The sequence below is a fragment of the Capra hircus genome, chromosome 12, assembly GCF_001704415.2.
Source record: "Capra hircus breed San Clemente chromosome 12, ASM170441v1, whole genome shotgun sequence".
NCBI classification, from domain to species: Eukaryota; Metazoa; Chordata; class Mammalia; order Artiodactyla; family Bovidae; genus Capra; species Capra hircus.
This window is the reverse complement of record NC_030819.1, coordinates 52,053,570-52,072,841: the sequence shown is the minus strand read 5'-3', so window position 1 is coordinate 52,072,841 and position 19,272 is coordinate 52,053,570. Positions and strand designations below refer to the sequence as shown.

The 19,272-nt window shown below is 40.1% G+C and overlaps 1 protein-coding gene across 1 annotated transcript in view; it reads right to left on the bottom strand.

The window, feature by feature from the left end:
* The window catches only part of SGCG (sarcoglycan gamma), a 29,933-nt gene extending 12,865 nt beyond the window's left edge, over positions 1-17,068 (bottom strand). Inside the window, exons 1-4 of the mRNA XM_005687563.3 lie at positions 16,964-17,068; positions 9,597-9,791; positions 6,871-6,972; positions 5,262-5,349 (exon numbers count right to left, since the gene is read on the bottom strand). Of these exons, the coding sequence (XP_005687620.1) occupies positions 5,262-5,349; positions 6,871-6,972; positions 9,597-9,791 (385 nt within the window). The 5' untranslated portion in view covers positions 16,964-17,068. The remainder of the gene's footprint in view (positions 1-5,261; positions 5,350-6,870; positions 6,973-9,596; positions 9,792-16,963) is intronic.

Here is a 19,272-nt window from a genome sequence, read left to right as displayed (position 1 = left end):
GAGAAAACAGACATCACCCTGGAAATACACCCTCCAACTTCTGCCCTTCCCCTTCATCCCAGACATTTCTGTCTCCTCCATGTCTTCTATTTCAGGGACAGGGCATCACTTTGTCCTCTAAGCTGACTCCTTTCTCATGCACTTTAGACCCACTGTGAGCAACCCATGGCTGACTCAGCAGATGTTTGTTTCATGGGTGCTTCTAGTGCCAGGCATTGGTGATGCTGTACCTTTGGTGGGTGAGATCTTGTTCAGTCTCCCTCATCGGTGCACTCGGGTATCCATCATTTTATGTCTCCTAACTTCTCTGTGCTTCTTATTCTTCCAACCCTGCACCTTAACCCAGCATGAAGGATTAATGCTGGATTAATCTCTCTAGAACACAGCATTCAGCATTTGTTCAAGTGTTCCTGAATTCTTTTGTTGGCTCTATAGTCTTATCTAGAAAAGTAAGTTTATTGTCAAATGGATACTTAAAGCTTCTGTGTATGTGTCCCTGTGTCCCTCACAGTATTCAAGTTGAGGGGGACCTGCTAGAAATTAAATAGAAGTTTTTCAATTAATACATTAATCAGTTTTGGATATTGTCACAATACATATTCTGATTTGTACCTCAAAACCCACCACACACATGCTTCAGTTAAATATGTGTATGTGTGTGTGTGCTTATGTTATAAAGTGGAAGTCTTTTTTTTTTCCATGTTTTATCTCTGTTCTCTTTACGAAGGCTTGCTTTATTTTTTGTTAGTTGCCTGTATTTTTGCTCTTCTTAGCTTTCCCCCAAATTCAGATACCCTGCGATTCAGTGTCACTATTTATCTCTTCTGGGTCACTGATATATCTGATGTATTTATCATATAAACATTGATCTGCATTAAGTGATGAATTTGAAGTTATTTGAGCTTAAAATCAAGATGAAAAAACCGGAGTAATTTATCCAGTAAGAGTTCACTGTTTAGCTCCCTGGAGGTTCATATAACAATTTGAGGGAAATTTATTAAGTAAAAGGGCTCAACTAAATGACATATTTTTTCCTGTAACCATTACTTCATATATATTGTTGAAATATTCAACAAAAAAATTTAGCTGCATAGTTTTCATGAGTAACAGAGCCAAGTAAATGCTCAAATCAAAGAGAATGCAGGAGAGTGAGTCTCTTCCATTCAATACAAATTTCTTGTATGGTTTTTATGTTCAAAATTCTGTGCTAAGAATTGAATATATATGAATGAGTGAGATGCAGATGGAATTCACAGCCCACTGAGGACAACAGAATGTAAGCCCAGGGCAATGTGATAAGTGCCATGAGATGAACATGGACAGTGTCCAGCAAGAACCCAACAAGGAGTTCCTGACACCCGGGGGGGAGAATGTCTGGGCTGACCTGGAAGCATCAGTGTTTCCCTGACTGGGGAGAATGAGACCTTCCAGGTAGAGGGGCTGCCCCAGCAAAGGCACAGAGGTGAATAAAATTCCATCTTCATTTAATAAAAAATATAGGCACTGAAACATGTTTAGTGTTTAACATGTTTAAATACGTTTTCCACCTCAAAAGAAACTGTTCTCCACGTGACAACAAGCCCACCATAGGGATAAATCACTTCTTAAAATAACTGAGTGTATAACTAAATCTTCTTTTAGTAATAGTCTACTAGATTTTATAACCTTGCTGGGTGTGCATTAGAGGTGAACACGTCACCCTCATTTGCAGCCACGTCCTTTAAGAAACAAAACTCAAATACTTTCTTCACGATAAAGAAAGAGCTATTTGGTAAAATAAAATTTCTAATGAAAGGCTTTGGTTCAAACAAAGAGGGAAATAAATAAAAGATAAAGGAAGTAAATAAAGGCAGGTTTTATGGCCTGATGAATTCAGTTTGTGAAACTGGCCCAAGAGTTTTTCTTGTAAAAACACAATCAGATTCTTCCTAACTCACAATATACCCCATTAACACTGCCCCTCCCCACTATGCTAGCTTTAACTTAAGAGAGCATCATTTAAAAACAAACAGCACGAAGTCCTTTAGGAAGGTTTTACTCTACCACTGCAAATATGGTATCGGACAAATACTGGACTGGAAGTCGAAAACTGCAGTTGAGTTCACTCTACTAATTTTTTAGAGTAATCTTGCATTATTTAGTTCAGCTTTATAAGCCTGGAGTCAATGACCCTTATCTGTGTAGCTTGACTCTAATCTTTAGGCTAGTCTTTTACATCTACACACTTGAGTTCACGGACCTAAATAGCGAGGAAAGGGCTCCAGTCCTGTTTACAGCAGCACTGTGGATGAACCCCTTGTTTTTTTGTTTTTTTGTTTTTTTTTTGAGGTTCCCTATCCATTTCTTATTTTATTACCAAGCTGTACATGAATATTTGGGTCTACATGAGTATTGGTGTTGGTAAATAGGATCTTGTCTTACACTGCTATTTTTTTTTTAATCTTTAATTCTTACATGCGTTCCCAAACATGAACCCCCCTCACACCTCCCTCCCCATAACATCTCTCTGGGTCATCCCCATGCACCAGCCCCAAGCATGCTGCACCCTGCGTCAGACATAGACTGGCTATTGAAGTAGAGTTGATTTACGATATTGTAACTTCTGCTGTAAAATGATTCAGTTATATACATACATATATATATATATACACACATTTTCATATTCTTTTCCATTACGGTTTATTGTTGTTTTTGTTGTTTAGTTGTTAAGTCGTCTCCAACTTCATGTTGCAACCTCATGGACTGTAGTCCGCCAAGCTCCCCTGTCCATGGGATTCTCCAGGCAAGAATACTGGAGTGGGTAGCCATTTCCTTCTCCAGGGGATCTTCCTGACCCAGGCATCAAACCCACATCTCTTGCATTGGCAGGTGGATTCTTTACCACTGAGCCGCCAGGGAAGCCCTGTGGTTTATTACAGGATACTGAATACAGTGCCCTGTGCTGTACAGTAGAACCTTGCTGCTCATGCCTTCTCTAGGTAATAGTTTGCATCTGCTAACCCCAGCCGCCCAGTCCATCCCTCTTCCCAGGCCCCTCCCGATGGCAGCCACAATCTGCTCTCTATGTCTGTGAGCCTGTTTTTGTTTCGTAGATAGGTTCACTTGTGTCATATTTTATTATTATTATTTTTTTAGATTCCAAATATAAGTGATATCATGCGGTATTTGCCTTCCTTTGTGGGCCTTACTTCACTTCAGTATGACAGCCTCTCGGTTCATTCATGCTGCTGCAGATGGCATTATTTTGTTCTCTTCTGTGGCTGAATAAATAGTATTCCATTGTGCATGTAAGCCACATCTTCTTTATCCATTCATCCATTGATGGACACTTATGTTGTTTCCATGTTTTGACTATAGTGAATAATGCTGCTAACCCCTTGACTTTTATTCCTGACTTTCTTTGTTGAAGTTCTCTCCTCTGTTTTGGCTGCTAAATTTTGAATCTGTTTCCCACCCATGATCCTCTTCATGACCCCAAATCCCTCATGGTGTAGCTCAGACCTATACCTGAACCCCTGTGCACTTTGGAGCACCCTAGACAGGCTATCTTACCCCATTCCATCTCCTAGAACTCTCTCCCAATTGGTTTTTAGTCCATCCCATACTACACAATCTTTCATTCACTCCTCTATTCATTCATTCAATAAGAATTTATTGAAAATACCTACTAAGTATATGAGTGGCCTGAATTAAGAACTGTGATAATGACTGAATAGAGTAACCTAACTACAATATTTGAGAATTACCTAATCAAGTTATTATATATGTACATTCTTTGGAATATTATATAGCCATTAAAATAATGCCATTGAAACAGCATATTAAAAAGCAGACACAATACTTTGCCAACCAAGATCCATCTAGTCAAAGCTATGATTTTTCCAGTAGTTATGTATGGATATGAGAGTTGGACTATAAAGAAAGCTGAGTGCCAAAGAATTGACGCTTTTGAGCTGTCGTGTTGGAGAAGACTCTTGAGAGTCCCTTGGACTGCAAGGAGATCCAACCAGTCCATCCTAAAGGAAATCAGTCCTGAATATTAATGGGAAGGACTGATGCTGAAGCTGAAACTCTGATACTTTGGCCACCTGATGAGAAGAAGAACTGACTCACTGGAAAAGACCCTGATGCTGGGAAAGACTGAAGGCGGGAGGAGAGGGGATGACAGAGGATGAGATGGTTGGATTGCATCACCAACTCAATAGACTTGAGTTTGAGTAAACTCTGGGAGTTGGTGATGGACAGGGAGGCCTGGTGTGCTGCAGTCCATGGGGGTCACAAAGAGTTGGACATGACTGAACAACTGAACTGAACTATACATGTATATGTATAACTGAGTCATATATATGTATGCTGCTACGCTACTAAGTCGCTTCAGTTGTGTCCGACTCTGTGCGACCCCATAGAGGGCAGCCTACCAAGCCCCCTGGTCCCTGGGATTCTCCAGGCAAGAACACTGGAGTGGGTTGCCATATACATGTATACATATGTAGTACAAATATACATTCCTTTCACCATCTGTTTGCTCTTTTGTCATTTCTTCCGATACTTATTCTTTCTAATCCTTTTGCTGTCTGTGCAAGATTCCATGGGACCTTGCTTCCATGTGACCATATTCTCTGATCTTATTTGTTGATCAGATGGGTGTACATGGCTCACCCAAGGGCAGTTGGTTGGACAGAGTGATTGGGCCAATTTGAGTGCTTTGTTGTGAGTTCAGAATTGAAGACACTGAAGACTAAGTTGGCTGGTGTTGAGAACTACAGTCAACCAGAGCAAGGACCAGAGAGTCCTGTAGAGTTAGGACTGATGTAATCACAACACCCAAGTGAAAATCATGGGCAAACACACACGGAAAGGAAGGAAACACAGTGGAGAGAAGGATGGGGAGAGAAAGAGAGAGGAGGAATACTTTAACTCTCAGCCCCGGGTCTTTTTTGAGTGCAACTACCTTGTTTTCTTTTCTCTGCCTCTGCAAGATGATTTTGTAGGCTGCAATAATCACTGTGCTTCTTGTACTACCTTAAACGGTCCTCTGTTTCTTGGAATCAAAATAACTTCAATTAAAATACTTCAGACTGTCCTCCCACAAAATGAATGACTCTCTATGGTCCACACAGCATGATATTTAGAAAACTCACACTCTGATCGCTCATAAATAACTTTGAACACTTTAGAAGAAAAAAACAAATATATCCATTTGGCACAACTGTTCGTGGACCACACACACACTCAAAGCACTCTGATGAAGCTGAACTCACCCACTTTCAACCTGCCTGTGACTTCTCCTTCCGTGTTGCGTGCATTCATGGTCACATTCTGTGTAGACTGCAGAAGCAGAGATGAGTCCTAAAAATGGATTCACAAGGTGAGCCGGATGTATACTATCTAAAGTGACTACACCTTTACATTTGTATATAAATTGAGGATTTATAGAAAATAATTTTTCCGATATCACAGATCCTGTAAGCCTATAAACTGCGGCTAAATTTTTTAAAACTTGGATTATATTATGTGAATGGGGCAAATGCATTAAATTATTTCCCCACAAAATATAATAACTTCATGGGTTTACAGAGCCCATGTACGTTTTATAATACACCAGGCCCATTCTCAATGTAAAGATCTGAAACAATCAAATTTTGAGCAGTGTTTGTTTGGTCTTTTCAAAAAAATTAAAACTTCATTTCTGACAATTTATGTCCAGGATATGATATATTTTTAAAGATAAATCAGAGAATGTTTAGCTCTTCTATAATAAAGACCGTGTTACTTATTTTCAAAACACAAAAGCCTTCTCACAATTTCAAGAGCTTTTAAAATCTGTTGGATGCCTACGCTTTTAGAGCTCTTTGTTGGAAGATAAAGTGGCTTTATGAGCATGTAAGTGGGGTCATAGTCTGAATGGGGGCTTTGTTTCACAGATTGCTGGCTCTTATATAAACAGTTTTCTTCAAAAGGAATGCAGTAATTCGGCTGTTGGATTCAGGTGGGTTTATGTCACTCAGAGGGAACCAAATATCTTCCGAAGTTGTGGGGGAATGATGTGTTTTTCTTTTTTCCAGAAGGAAAGAAGTTTTAGGAGCACTTTGGACGTCTAGCTGGTTAGAAATTCTCCAACTTGCTTTGTGGAAGCACATGGGTTTACCAGCGTCTCACCTTTTATCCAATAGTGTGAGCTTACTACTTGTTTTTGCTTTGTTATGAAATAACTAGCATGATAATAAAAGCTAACAATTCACCGAAGATTTTGACCATCCATCCTCTCATTTACCTCCACACTTTGAAGGAGGTAGCTTTATTCCTCATCTACAGATGAGGAAATTGAGTTCAAAGAGATTAAATGACAGTTCTCCCAAAGTCACAGCCAGCAAGTGACAGTTCCATGATGGAGCCCAGTCTTCAGGTGCCAACGTCCAGGCTCTTGTTTTTTTTTTCTTTTTATCATTCTCCCTGAAAGGGAGGACAGGGCCGCAGTCAGGGCTGCGAGGCCCACCCCCGGGCATGGACACAGTCAGCTGCCTGTCTCATGGATGCTTTCCAACTCCCCTCTCCCCACTTTTTTTTCTGGCTTCCACCTCAGGGGCTGGAAATGCTAATTGCTTTCCCAGCCTGTCTTCTGGGGAGGGAGACCCAAGTGACACAACTCTGGTCAATGGGATGTAAAAAATCTGCTGGGGGCAGGGCTGGGGTTTCTGGGCAAGGTTTTGGGTGTGACCTTGCTGGTCACTCACTGTGTGCCAGGGCGCACACAGGGCACATGGCCAGGGAGCCATGCAATGTCAGTGCAGACATCCTTTTCATTAGAAAAGCAAACCATTATTTATTTTTCATGAAACAAATTACTTAAACGTGTCCTCATTTTCTTACCGCTCTGGAGCGTATTTCTTTGACATACAATGGGAATAAAAACTCAGATTCCCCCTCCAGGCGAAGTCCATCTGCCATAACATGCAGGTGACCCATGCCTACCTGTTAACAAGAGCAGAGATTCTGTTATTGCTTTCTTTTTCACCTCTTTTATTATCAACTTAAATTATGTATACGTTTTCATAGATTTCCTATCGGCCTTTCTCTGCATTTCTCTTAAGCACTTTATTTATAACTTTAGTTGCTTTTATTCAGTATTCAGTGTTATATTAAATCTCGTGTAAATACAAAGGACTGTTTAGGAAATGCATGTAAGATTTAAATAATCACTTTATGATAAACAGCCAAGAGCACCTGGTGGGCTCACAGTATAACAATGTTCACACAAAGTCTGTGGGATTAATTGACACGTATTTCTAAGAAAATGCACATCATTATTCTTTCAGGACACACTGGCTGAGTGCCAACCACACTGTGGGATCACACAGTGGCTGGGAGAACGCATGGCCCCTGGTGCCCAGGGGTGTTACAGTCTTCTGTCTCCAGCAGTTGTGGGGCTGGAGGTGGGGGGCGGGTGGGTGCGTCTCCCTTCCAGGCCTTTCCAGCATCTTCCTGCTCATCCTTCAGCCTTCCACACAGTGAGGGTCTTTCTGAGGCCAGACAAGACCCTGTAGTCAGGAGGTGCCCCTGACAGACCCTGGGGTGTAAACCTGAGGAGTTCAACCTTCATTCAGTCTCCAAAAAATGTTCATTGCTGCATCTTTTCTCACTGTGACTATCTTGTAAAGTAAAAACATTCTGCATTAAATGAATTTTTTCCAAAAAGGACACAAAATATTATTAACGCATATAAAATTACCCAGCTATCTTGAGAACATGAGGGTGCCTAAAACAGACTCCAAAATCCTTATAATGACTGATTTTTAGGTTACTAAATTATTCATTCCAATCCCAAAGAAAGGCGATACCAAAGAATGCTCAAACTACTACACAATTGCACTCATCTCACGCGCTAGCAAAGTAATGCTCAAAATCCTCCAAGCCAGGCTTCAACAGTATGTGAACCATGAATTTTCAGATGTTCAGGCTGAATTTAGAAAAGGTAGAGGAACCAGAGATCAAATTGCCAACATCTGTTGGATCATGGAAAAAGCAAGAGAGTTCCAGAAAAACATCTACTTCTGCTTGTTGACTATGCCACAGCCTTTGACTGTGTGGATCACAACAAACTGGAAAATTCTTCAAGAGATGGGAATACCAGACCACCTGACCTGCCTCTTGAGAAACCTATATCCAGGTTAGGAAGTAACAGCTAGAACTGGACATGGAACAACAGGCTGGTTCCAAATTGGGAAAGGAGTATGTCAAGGCTGTATATTGTCACCTTGCTTATTTAACTTATATGCAGAGCACATCACGTGAGATGCTGGGCTAGATGAGGCACAAGCTGGAATCAAGATTGCTGGGAGAAATATCAATAGCCTCAGATACACGGATGACACCACCCTTATGGCAGAAAATGAAGAAGAACTAAAGAGCCTCTTGATGAAAGTGAAAGAGGAGAGTGAAAAAGTTGGCTTCAAACTCAATATTCAGACAACTAAGATCAAGGCATCTGGTCCCATCACTTCATGGCAAATAGATGGGGAAACAGTAGCTGACTTTATTTTTCTAGGCTCCAAAATCACTGCAGATGGTGACTGCAGCCATGAAATTAAAAGATGCTTGCTCCTTGGAAGTAAAGTTATGACCAACCTAGACAGCATATTAAAAAGCAGAGACATTACTTTGCCAACAAAGGTCTGTCTAGTCAAAGCTATGGTTTTTCCAGTGGTCATGTATGGATGTGAGAGTTGAACTGTGAAGAAAGCTGAGCACTGAAGAACTGATGCTTTTGAACTGTGGTGTTGGAGAAGACTCTTGAGAGTCCCTTGAACTGCAAGGAGATCCAACCAGTCCATTCTAAAGGAAATCAGTCCTGAATATTCATTGGAAGGACTGATGCTGAAGCTGAAACTCCAATACTTTGGCCACCTGATGAGAAGAAGAACTGACTCATTGGGAAAGACTCTGATGCTGGGAAAGATTGAAGGCAGGAGGAGAAGGGGATGACAGAGGATGAGATGGTTGGATGGCATTACCGACTCAATGGACATCAGTTTGAGTAAGCTCTGGGAGATGGTGATGGACCGGGAGGCCTGACGTGCTATAGTCTATGGGGTCACAAAGAGTCGGAAATGACTGAGTGACTGAACTGAACTGAATTCAGTAGTTACTAAGTTTGCTGTTAAATTAAAAAATCAAGTAAGTTGCATCTGAATGGTAAATATTTATAAATTAGTGAAATTAGAAAAATACAATTTGCAAAATTTTGTCAGTTAATGAATTAAATAATCCTTAAGCAATCATGACACACAGTCAACCCCAAACTCAAGACGGCTCCAATTTTCCCACCATGAAAAGATAATGACGAGTGGAAAAACTGCAATGAAAACTCACCATAAAATCAACACAGTATAGTCTGCAGTGAGACTATTAAAAAAGGTTAAGAAAAGGTAAATGCTATATTATTTTAAATGTTATATGTATTCTTTTTGCTACTGAGCATTCTATCTAGACAGGAGACAACACTAACTGCAAGACAGGGAGCTTCTGTTGATGCAATGAGGATGGACTGACAGCACAAACAAAGCAAGAACATGATTATCAGGAAAAATAACACTTACTGGGGAAAACCACATGACTCTGAGAATCCAAATGGTAAGAGCAAGATTCACAAGGAGGATGACGAGCAAAAGAAGGACGAACAAATACAGACAACGCTTTCTCCAGCCATAAATGCCGATTTTGTAGACAGCCTGGTTCTCTGGCCGCTCTATGTGGGTGCCCTCTGTGATCGTGGTGTATTGTTCACGCACCATCTGCCACAGGTGGGGGGTGAAGAGAGGGAGGGGGAAAAGGGGGAAGGAAGTGGGGAAGTGGAGTGGGAAGAGGGACAAAGGGACAGACAGACAGACAGAGAGAGAATTTGTCAATACTGACTGACCATTAGTCCAACAAAACATTTTTTTACCCCAATAACAAATCTCCAAAATTAAGTGATTTTTGAAAAGAGCATTAAAGTATACTTTGAAACATGTCATTGTATTTCAGCCACAGTGATAATCTGTCATTCACCATATTAGATATAGCAAATTCATTTGAAATCCAGTGATCATATTTCCAGGGCTTCCAAGGTGGCTCAGTGGTAAAGAACCCACCTGCCAATGCAGGAGATCAGAGTTCAATCCCTGGCTTGGGAAGATCCCCTGGAGAAGGAAATGGAAACTCACTCCAGTATTCTTGCCTGGGAAATCCCATGGACAGAGGAGCCTGGCGGGCTATGGAGTCCATGGGGTCACAAAAGAGTTGGACACCACTTAGCGACTACAATAATAACAATCACATTTTCAGGTCTTAATCAATAAACTCAATATATATACAGCTTTCAAAATTCTGCAGGATTAACTTTGGAATTGAAGCATCAACCTACAACAGTCAAGTGATCAAGTTCTTAAAAGATTCAGTGGGAGGAAAATCAAGCTGGTACCTATAAGTCTTGTGAAAAAAATTCCAGTTCCTCAGTTTTACGCCAACCAATTAGGTTACATCTTCCTTCAGCTACTACATATTACTCAGAATTAAAAATTAGAATTATCTTTACAAGATATCAATCACACCAACATTTGCCTATAATAAAGGTCCCAAGTACTGACCTACTTTAAGAAAGATCAAAACGTGGATGTGTACAAGTGTTTACAAACATCCATCATTTTATGTAAATCAAGGTAAGAGTTTCAGTAACAATATCCACTTTAGGAAGAGATTTTTAAAAGTTGCTCATTCTCTTCTTTACACACACACACAAAGAGCATAGTTTTGTTTAAATTAAAATTAGAAATTAAGATGACTTTTCTGATTGTAAAGGTAGCAAAATGATGAATCAGAACTAAAGTACTCTCTTCTGAGACTTTTTTTTTTTTATTTTAAAATCCTTAATTCTTACATGCGTTCCCAAACATGAACCACCCCCCACCCCACCCCCCCCCCATGCATTTACTTTTAGGAATGATTTAAACATGTCCTTATTTAAAATGTCATGGTCTAAAATAATTCTTTAAATCTCTTTCCAACTGAACGGGCATTTCCCCCATGTTCAAACTGATTGTATAAAATGGTGCTGTTCATCATTTTCAAACACTGAGGACTGACAATCTGCATTATTCAAAACCCAAACGGTTATTAAGTTTAATGAGGGCATTCTTCACTTACTCATCTTTGAGCCCTCCAGTTTTTTTTATATGAGAAAGTCCATCACCACCCACCCAGGTCTTCAAAGTCTCTGAAGTCATTCTTGCTCCCTGCTTTCCCCTTCAAGCCCCACATCAGCCCCATACCAACTCCACCTTCAGCCTAGATCCTCGGTCTGCCTACTTCCCTCCATTTCCATGGCAACCACTCTGGCGCCAGCCCCTCGAACTCCCTCATCTTCACCACTGCAAACCTGTCTCCCTTCCTCCCACTCTGGAAGCCTCTCTCTATCCAGGGGCAGGCACATGAAATAAAATTCAGTGCCTGTCACTCTACAATGTCAAATCTTCCCATGGCTTTCCCCCACTGAGAACATCCAGGCTCCTCCATCGCTCACACCCCCAATCCTACATGAGAGCCTTTGCTCACCTCTTCATCTGCTACCAAGGTGCCCCACCTACTCACAAACAGCCCAGGTGAACCCTCAGGTCAGGACTCACTGTTGGGCATCCTCCCCACCTGACACCCTCTGCTGGCCCCCTCCTCACCTTCAGCACCAGTTCACATGTCATCTCCTCCAAGAAGTCTTCCCTGGACACACTCAATCCCATCATATCACATCATTCTGTTATATTAATTTCAAAGCATGTGTCATCTAAATAATGGTGGCAAATTCAGACAGCCCATAGATAAGCTCAGAGTCTGAGACTGGATTGGAGGGGTATGGCCAAAGACTCAGAATTCAAAACTATCACATATTTTTTACAATATTGCCAGAGATCAATAAAAACTGCTGAGTGTATATACATATTCTCACGCACACACACACACATGTATGTCTTCCAATTGTTACATATTTTTATTCCTATATAGAGCTTACTATTGCTGGTGTAAACCTATCACAAACCTAGCTTAATCCAACATAATCTTATTATCTTTTAGTTTTGGAGGTCACTGTTTGTATCCTACATGGTGCCAACGTTTAGGAAAATGAAGAGATTGCCTTGGTAGATGTGGCAAAAAGTACATCAATAAGGAAAATTCAACAGTAGATAACTAATGGAGGAAATATTTGCCTTAAAGATAAGACAAGGTTAATACCCTCAGAAAGATAAATCAATACAACTTGAGCAAAACCATGCACACACATTAAAGAAACACAAATGATTAATACAGAGTAAAAGATTCTACTTCACCAGGAAGCACAAACACAACTTCCACAGTCAGTTTTCAAACAGTAAGGGAAATTTAAAAACCGGTTCTAGCCAACATTGGCACACGTAAGTGATATCATATGGATATGTTTGAAAAATGGGCATGAAACTCCTCTCCTGTTGGAAGTGAAAATTAACACCATTTCTCTAGAAGGATATTTGGCACTATGTACTGAGAATCTCAAACAGACAGTAATTTCAATTCTAGAAACTTATTCCAAAGAAACAATCAGGAATGAAAATGAAGATTGATGTTTGAAGGTATTTGTTTTACTTTATCTATAATGGTGAATGAAAAGTAAAGGTGAATGGAAAGCAGAGGCTTTCTTAGTGGCTCAGTGGTAAAGAATCTGCCTGCCAATCCAGGTGACACAGGAGACCTGGGTTCGATGATCCCTTGCAAGAGGAAATGGCAACCCACTCCAGTATTCTTGCCTGGAGGATCCCGTGGACAGAGAAGCCTGGTGGGCTATATAGTCTGTGGGGTCACAAAAGAGTCAAGACACGACTAAGCAACAACAACAAATAATGATAAGGTTTAAACATCAGAGTAACTAGTTATTAGATTATTATATTACAGAATTAACTGCTTGAAAGCATATATCTTGACTATCCTAGAGAAATGCTAATGGTAGAGCGCTGAATGAAAAACAGAACAGTGAAATACATATTAAAATATACACCCAGAGAAACAGACTATAAACAAATTTAAAATTGTTAACAATAATTTCCCTCCATATTCTACCTTTTTCACTTAAAACTGCATTTCCCAAATGTCTTTCTGTATTTTTTCAGATTAAAAATATTGTATATATCTACCGTTTGATATATATATTTCTCTGATAATAGAAAAGCTAACAGAAAGTTCACTATACTTGTCCCAACTTTATGACTTCATTTAGGATGACCAAATAATTTAAAAAAAATAGTTCCGCTTCATTTTTGGTCAAATTGCTTAGCACGACTATAAAACGAAGCAAAGTACACAAACTGTAGTTATCAATTTCATCCAAAGTCACAATCAATACAATTCTCACCATCACAAAGGCCCCTGCTATAAAACACACGCACGCACAGAGAGAGTCACAGGTTACAAGGTCATCAAACTGTTCTCTCTTCTCTACAACAGAACTGACTTTTAAAATAAAATGGCAAGCTGCCATTTTAAAAAGTTCCTTACAGAATACACCAAACCAACAGAATAAATGCCCTTTAGCTAGCTAACACTCCTGATCTGGGAAGAAACCTTTATTTAAATGAAAAAGTAACAAGGCGGGGGGGGGGGGAACCACTTTTAGCCACTGTCATACAAATGTTAGGTCATAAAACTGTGGTTTTCAAATGCATATTTGTTTCTTAGTTCAGTTAGAGACTATTTTAAAGCAGGGCTATGATTATGAAGATGAGCAATTCAAACATGTTTTCTTAGTGTTTTACTCTTGTTTTTATTAAATAAACTCAGAAATCTGAAGCTTTTACCGTGTCTTTATGTCATGTTTGACTAAGGAGTAATATCAATGTCCAGAAGCTGAAGTTAGCAGAAATAAGGCCAAAATAAGGATGTTTTGTTCTCCATTTTGTTCACCAGTATATAACCAGCATCTACAGGTTTATAGGCTGGACCTTTCCTGCATTTCACACCCTAGTGACCTCATCTACTTCATTTTCTACCAAGAATGTCTATCTATAAGTACTCTGTATTTCAACAGTGTATTTCAAGATCATGCAAAGTTCTACCTTGATAAATGAGTTGAATTTCAGAGGGTGATTAGCATCAGAGAAGGGCTGTTTCTACCCTCACTTTTCAGCCATATTATCTTAGGTATTTCCCTTTCACTATCGTATAGCACAGACTGAAATCTAAAGTCACACCTTCTTAGTTCTATGACGTGATGATCAATTCTGTCCACTGAGGAACAAACAGTTGGTCAACTGATCAACTCAAGTGACCTACCAGGCTTTTTGAGAGTGTGTTTCTTCAAAGATGCTGCACACGTAAAACTCGCTGAAAAATGTTTCAAGTAAGAGTTAAAACAGTCACAAAGGTGAGGATGGGTTTTAGGTACCATCTCCATGGCAATGACTTCTTCCTGCTGGTTCTCCCTTGGGGTCTGTTTTCCAGCCCTCAGCGGAGGCCATCTTTTGACGTTTTACAGCTCCTCTCTCCCGCTCCATGCCCCTTATCCAGTCTCCATGTCAACCAAAGTGACCTCCCCCAAGACTAATTCTATCCCAGTGGCTTCAGGATGAAGCACACCTGCCTTGGGCACACACAACCCGTGGGAATGCCAGCTCCTTCACCAGCAGGCATAGCACACCAGCTGGACCAAAGTCAAGTGGACTCGGACACTGTGAAGGACTCTGGGAGAAGCCTCAAGTCTCCTGCAAGTCCGCAGCTCTCCAAACACTCCTGCATCTGTTTCCCAGGAAATTCCCTAAGGCACAGTAAGATGTGAAACAAGAAGTGAGCATGGAGTCTGGAACAGCAAAGACAGTGGGTAAGGAATTCTACAAAGTTCACGTGAACACCAGAGAACGATCTGGTCCTGAAGTAGGTCCAGAGAAGAGTAAGGCTAGATGCTCTTGAGGCTGAGAAAGGAGGCAGGAAGGAAAGAAGGAAGCAGAGGTGGGTTCTGAAGTTTCCTCACTAGGAAACCAAAGCCATGGGGGTGAGCACTGCTGGGCTTACTTGAGAAGCAGCCATGTAGAAGAGGGAGCTGGGGGAACCCTTCCCAGGTCCCACAAAATGTGCAAAATTAAACAAAATGGGCACCCATTCATAATTTATCATTGTTATTTGATTTTCACCTTCAATACAGTAGAGTTGGACCACAAAAAAGGCTGAATGCCAAAGAATTGATGCTTTCAAACTGTGGTGCTAAAGAAGACTCTTGAGAGTCCCTTGGATTGCAAGGAGATCAAACCAGTCAATCCTCAAGGAAATCAGTCCTGAATATTCATTGGAAGGACTGATGCAGAAGCTGAAGCTCTAATCCTTTGGCCACCTGATGCAAAGAGCTGACTCACTGCAAAAGACCCTGATGCTGGGAAAGACTGAAGGCAGAAGGAAAAAGGGATGACAGAGGATGAGATGGTTGGATGGCATCACCGACTCGATGGACATGAGTTTGAGCACTCTGGGAGATAGTGAAGGACAGAGAAGCCTGGTGTGCTGCAGTCCGTGGGGTCACAGAGTCAGACACAACTTAAGCAACTGAACAACAACAGTAAGAATTTAGTGTAATGACTACAGTGTTTATTTTTTAAAGGACAGCATGGAACAGCTTTATTTGCAGCATTTTAGCTGCAAGCTTAGCCAACATATTCAGGAAACTTGGATGTGTTAGTCTTTGGAATTTGATATTTAAATACAGTGAAACACTGCTTTTCGTTTAGCTTTGAAAGAAACCTCAGATAAATTCTAGAGCCTCTAAGACTAACAACAACTTGAACCACAAGGTGGTAAGTATGCCTCTCTGTATCCATCTCTACAAAATGTTTCCAAGAAAACAAGCAAAACATAAACACAGGGAGTTTTGTAGTTAATTTTGCACTAGTGAGTTACTCCATTCTGCTGGCAAATTTTCCAGCCAGCCAAGCTATTTTTTCCCTATTATCTTTCTTTAGAAACTCATCCTCCAAAGGCCCTATGTTACTTAGGATCCAACAGAAAGAACAGACATTTAACAGGTCAAAGCACAGCACACGTTTACCTCATACTCTTACTTACTATATTTGCTGATACATATTTTGAGCAATAGACTATTTTCCCCAGATTTGGGGAGAGAGACATTTTTCCCTTTTTCATCCAAGAAGATTTGGGCAGTTGAAGCTAGCATTTTGCTTCTGTTTTGCTTATTCTCAACGTATCAAATCACCTGGACTTTGGTTCTCATGAATTTTACTCTGTGTTTAAACATCTTTGACAAAACTATGACAAAATGTAAAGCAAATGTACTTCTATCACAAAAGTTTAAGAGTAGAATTAGAAGTGAAAAGTGAGTGAAAGTGAAAGTGTTAGTCGCTCAATCGTGTCTGACTCTTTCTGATCCCATGGACTGCAGCCCGCCAGGCTCCTCTGTCCATGGAATTCTCCTGGCAAGAACTCTGGAGAGGGTTGCCATTCCCTTCTCCAGGGTATCTTCCCATCCAGGGATCAAACCCAGGTCTCCTTCATTGCAGGCAGATTCTTTACTGTCTGAGCCACCAGGGTAGCCCAGAATTTGAAGTAGGTGATCTGAAAGATTACTCTTTATCTAAATTAGCTACAGTATAACAACTGAATGCCTGATAATACAAAAATACTGTCATGGTGTTCTAAAATTAAAACTATTAAAAGGACATAATCATGCTAGAATAACATGTAGCATTTTAGTAGTTGGAAAAACTTGAAAGTTGAAATGAAGTGTTAAGTCCATTTTGTTGATATTTAATATATAATCATTTTGAGCTAAATTTATTTAACATTTTAAATTTATTTTCCATTATGTCATCTATGAAGGAAAAATAGTCAAGAGGCCTTATACCTATTTGGTCTTTAAGTTGAACATTCTAATTCTGTAAGATCCAAGGTAAAGCCGATTACTTACCTTAGATGTTGTCAAAAAGCACAAAGTGAATTAACTGCACTCCTTCAGAGCTTCTGAGACAGGATTTGAGGCTGTCCCAGGAATCGCCCAGTGAGAGGGGAGGGGTCAAGTTCGCCAGGCAGCCGGAGGAAGGCTCCCATTTTGGGTCTGTCTCATGTTTCATTCCCTCCTATTAGCAACAGGCGCATCTAATTTTATTCCCGTGACACAAACAGCTCATACCACACTTAAAATTGTCTGGGCACCAATTCCAGGACACAGCACTAAGTGTGCCAAGGAGAAAATCCTCCTACAAAACCAACAGTTAAATCCTGAATCATGACCCTAGTATGTGATTTTAACTTTCTACAGTGAACTTGACCTTAAATGAGCAGGAAAAGCCTGTGGGACGCATTTCCAGTGGAATCCAATGTCAACAAAAGTCTTATAAAAATAAAATTCACATGCAACTTTGCTAGTATTAAATGTATACTGTTCTCTTTCAAGTAAACTGCAAAGTCTTATGTAACAGTCTTTAAAAATCACTTTCTTTAGAACTTTTTTCGGAGGGCTTCCCTTGTGGCTCAGCTGGTAAAGAATCTGTCTGCAGTGCAGGAGACCTGGGTTTGATCCCTGTGTTGGGAAGATCCCCTGGAGGAGGGAAAGGCTACCCACTCCAGTATTCTGGCCTGGAGAATTCCATGGACTATAGTCCCTGGGATCGCAAAGAGCTGGACACGACTGAGTGACTTTCACTTTTTTTAGACCTTTTTTAAGTGAAAAAACTTTAACATTTGAGAAAACCTTACATAATGATCATTACAATAAAGAGAAGTTAGACTCGACATGTTAAAATTATGATAGTTATTTTCTCAGTAAACTAAAATTATATCTTGTTTAACAAATTATGTGAAAGTAACAAGGTGGAGAAGCCAATGGCACCCCACTCCAGTACTCTTGCCTGGAAAATCCCATGGACGGAGGAGCCTGGTGGGCTGCAGTCCATGCGGTGGCAAAGAGTTGGACACGACTGAGTGACTTCACTTTCACTTTTCACTTTCATGCATTGGAGAAGGAAATGGCAACCCACTCCAGTGTTCTTGCCTGGAGAATCCCAGGGACAGGGGAGCCTGGTGGGCTGCCGTCTGTGGGGTTGCACAGAGTCGGACATGACTGACGTGATTTAGCAGCAGCAGCAGCAGCAAAGTGATCTTATGTAGTCTTACCGTTCTTTAAAAAGAACAATTAGATCATTCATCTTTTATAAGGTGTAAAGAAAATCTACTGAACTTTTGAATAATCTTAATCTTTTATTCTGCATTATTTTTACAGAGCCTGGTTTCCAGCATGAAATGAAACTGACTAAATTATGTACTTGAAATTGATATTTTGGCACCAAACTTTGACTGTGAGAAGCAATGTGAATGATAATCCAGATGCTTAATTTTTATTTTATTTTCTTCTCAGGAGACTTTTTCTCATGCTATTTATTTATGCTCTAACTTCTTTTGAAATATGATGCTTCTTACACCAACAGCTGCAGGCCTTAAATGAAAAGCTGATACAGCTTCAACTAATCGTACATTTATTCATAAGACACTGAAAAATCTTACATGAATTCTTTGTGCATTACTATTTTTTCTCTCGTGGCAATTCAGCTGGACAAAATACTATGGCAGAGCCACCAATTCTCAACAAAAATACCTACTATATTTAACAGTGATGATATGAGATGTATTTTAATATCACCAGGTGCCTGAATAGTCAAAATATGAAACCCCTAACTTAATATTCTGGTTGAAATGTCACACTTAAAAGTTACTTACACAGGGACCTTTCGTCAGTCGATTAACTGATTTACTGCGATGAATTTTCAACTTGGGGGCTGTCTTTTAAGCACATTAGTCAAGTTGTATATCTGTTCTCCATTCACATTCACAGATATATTTAACACTATCGACTAAACTTTTAATCCTGCTGGAAGGATGGTTTTGAAAACAAAATCTTTTGATTTTATACTGCAGTTGATACTATTGAAAAAAGATCCTCAAAGCATCCACTGTAGGTCTAGTTCAGGTTTGTAACTCACATACACACATCACATTTGTTTTCAACAGAATGATAACATTACAAAGCTGTAAGAAGCCTTAAAGAAAACTAGTCTCCCCCTCCACTAGATGTAAAACACTTGGTTCCAGGTCAGAGCTGCTAAGGGCATGGAGGGAAGCAACTTTCAGATGAGATAATTCGAGCTTTGGAAAGAACAGAGAAGTGAGGAGTAGCTGCTTTGAAGAGGTAGGGAGTAAAGTTACCAGTGAAATGTATGAGTC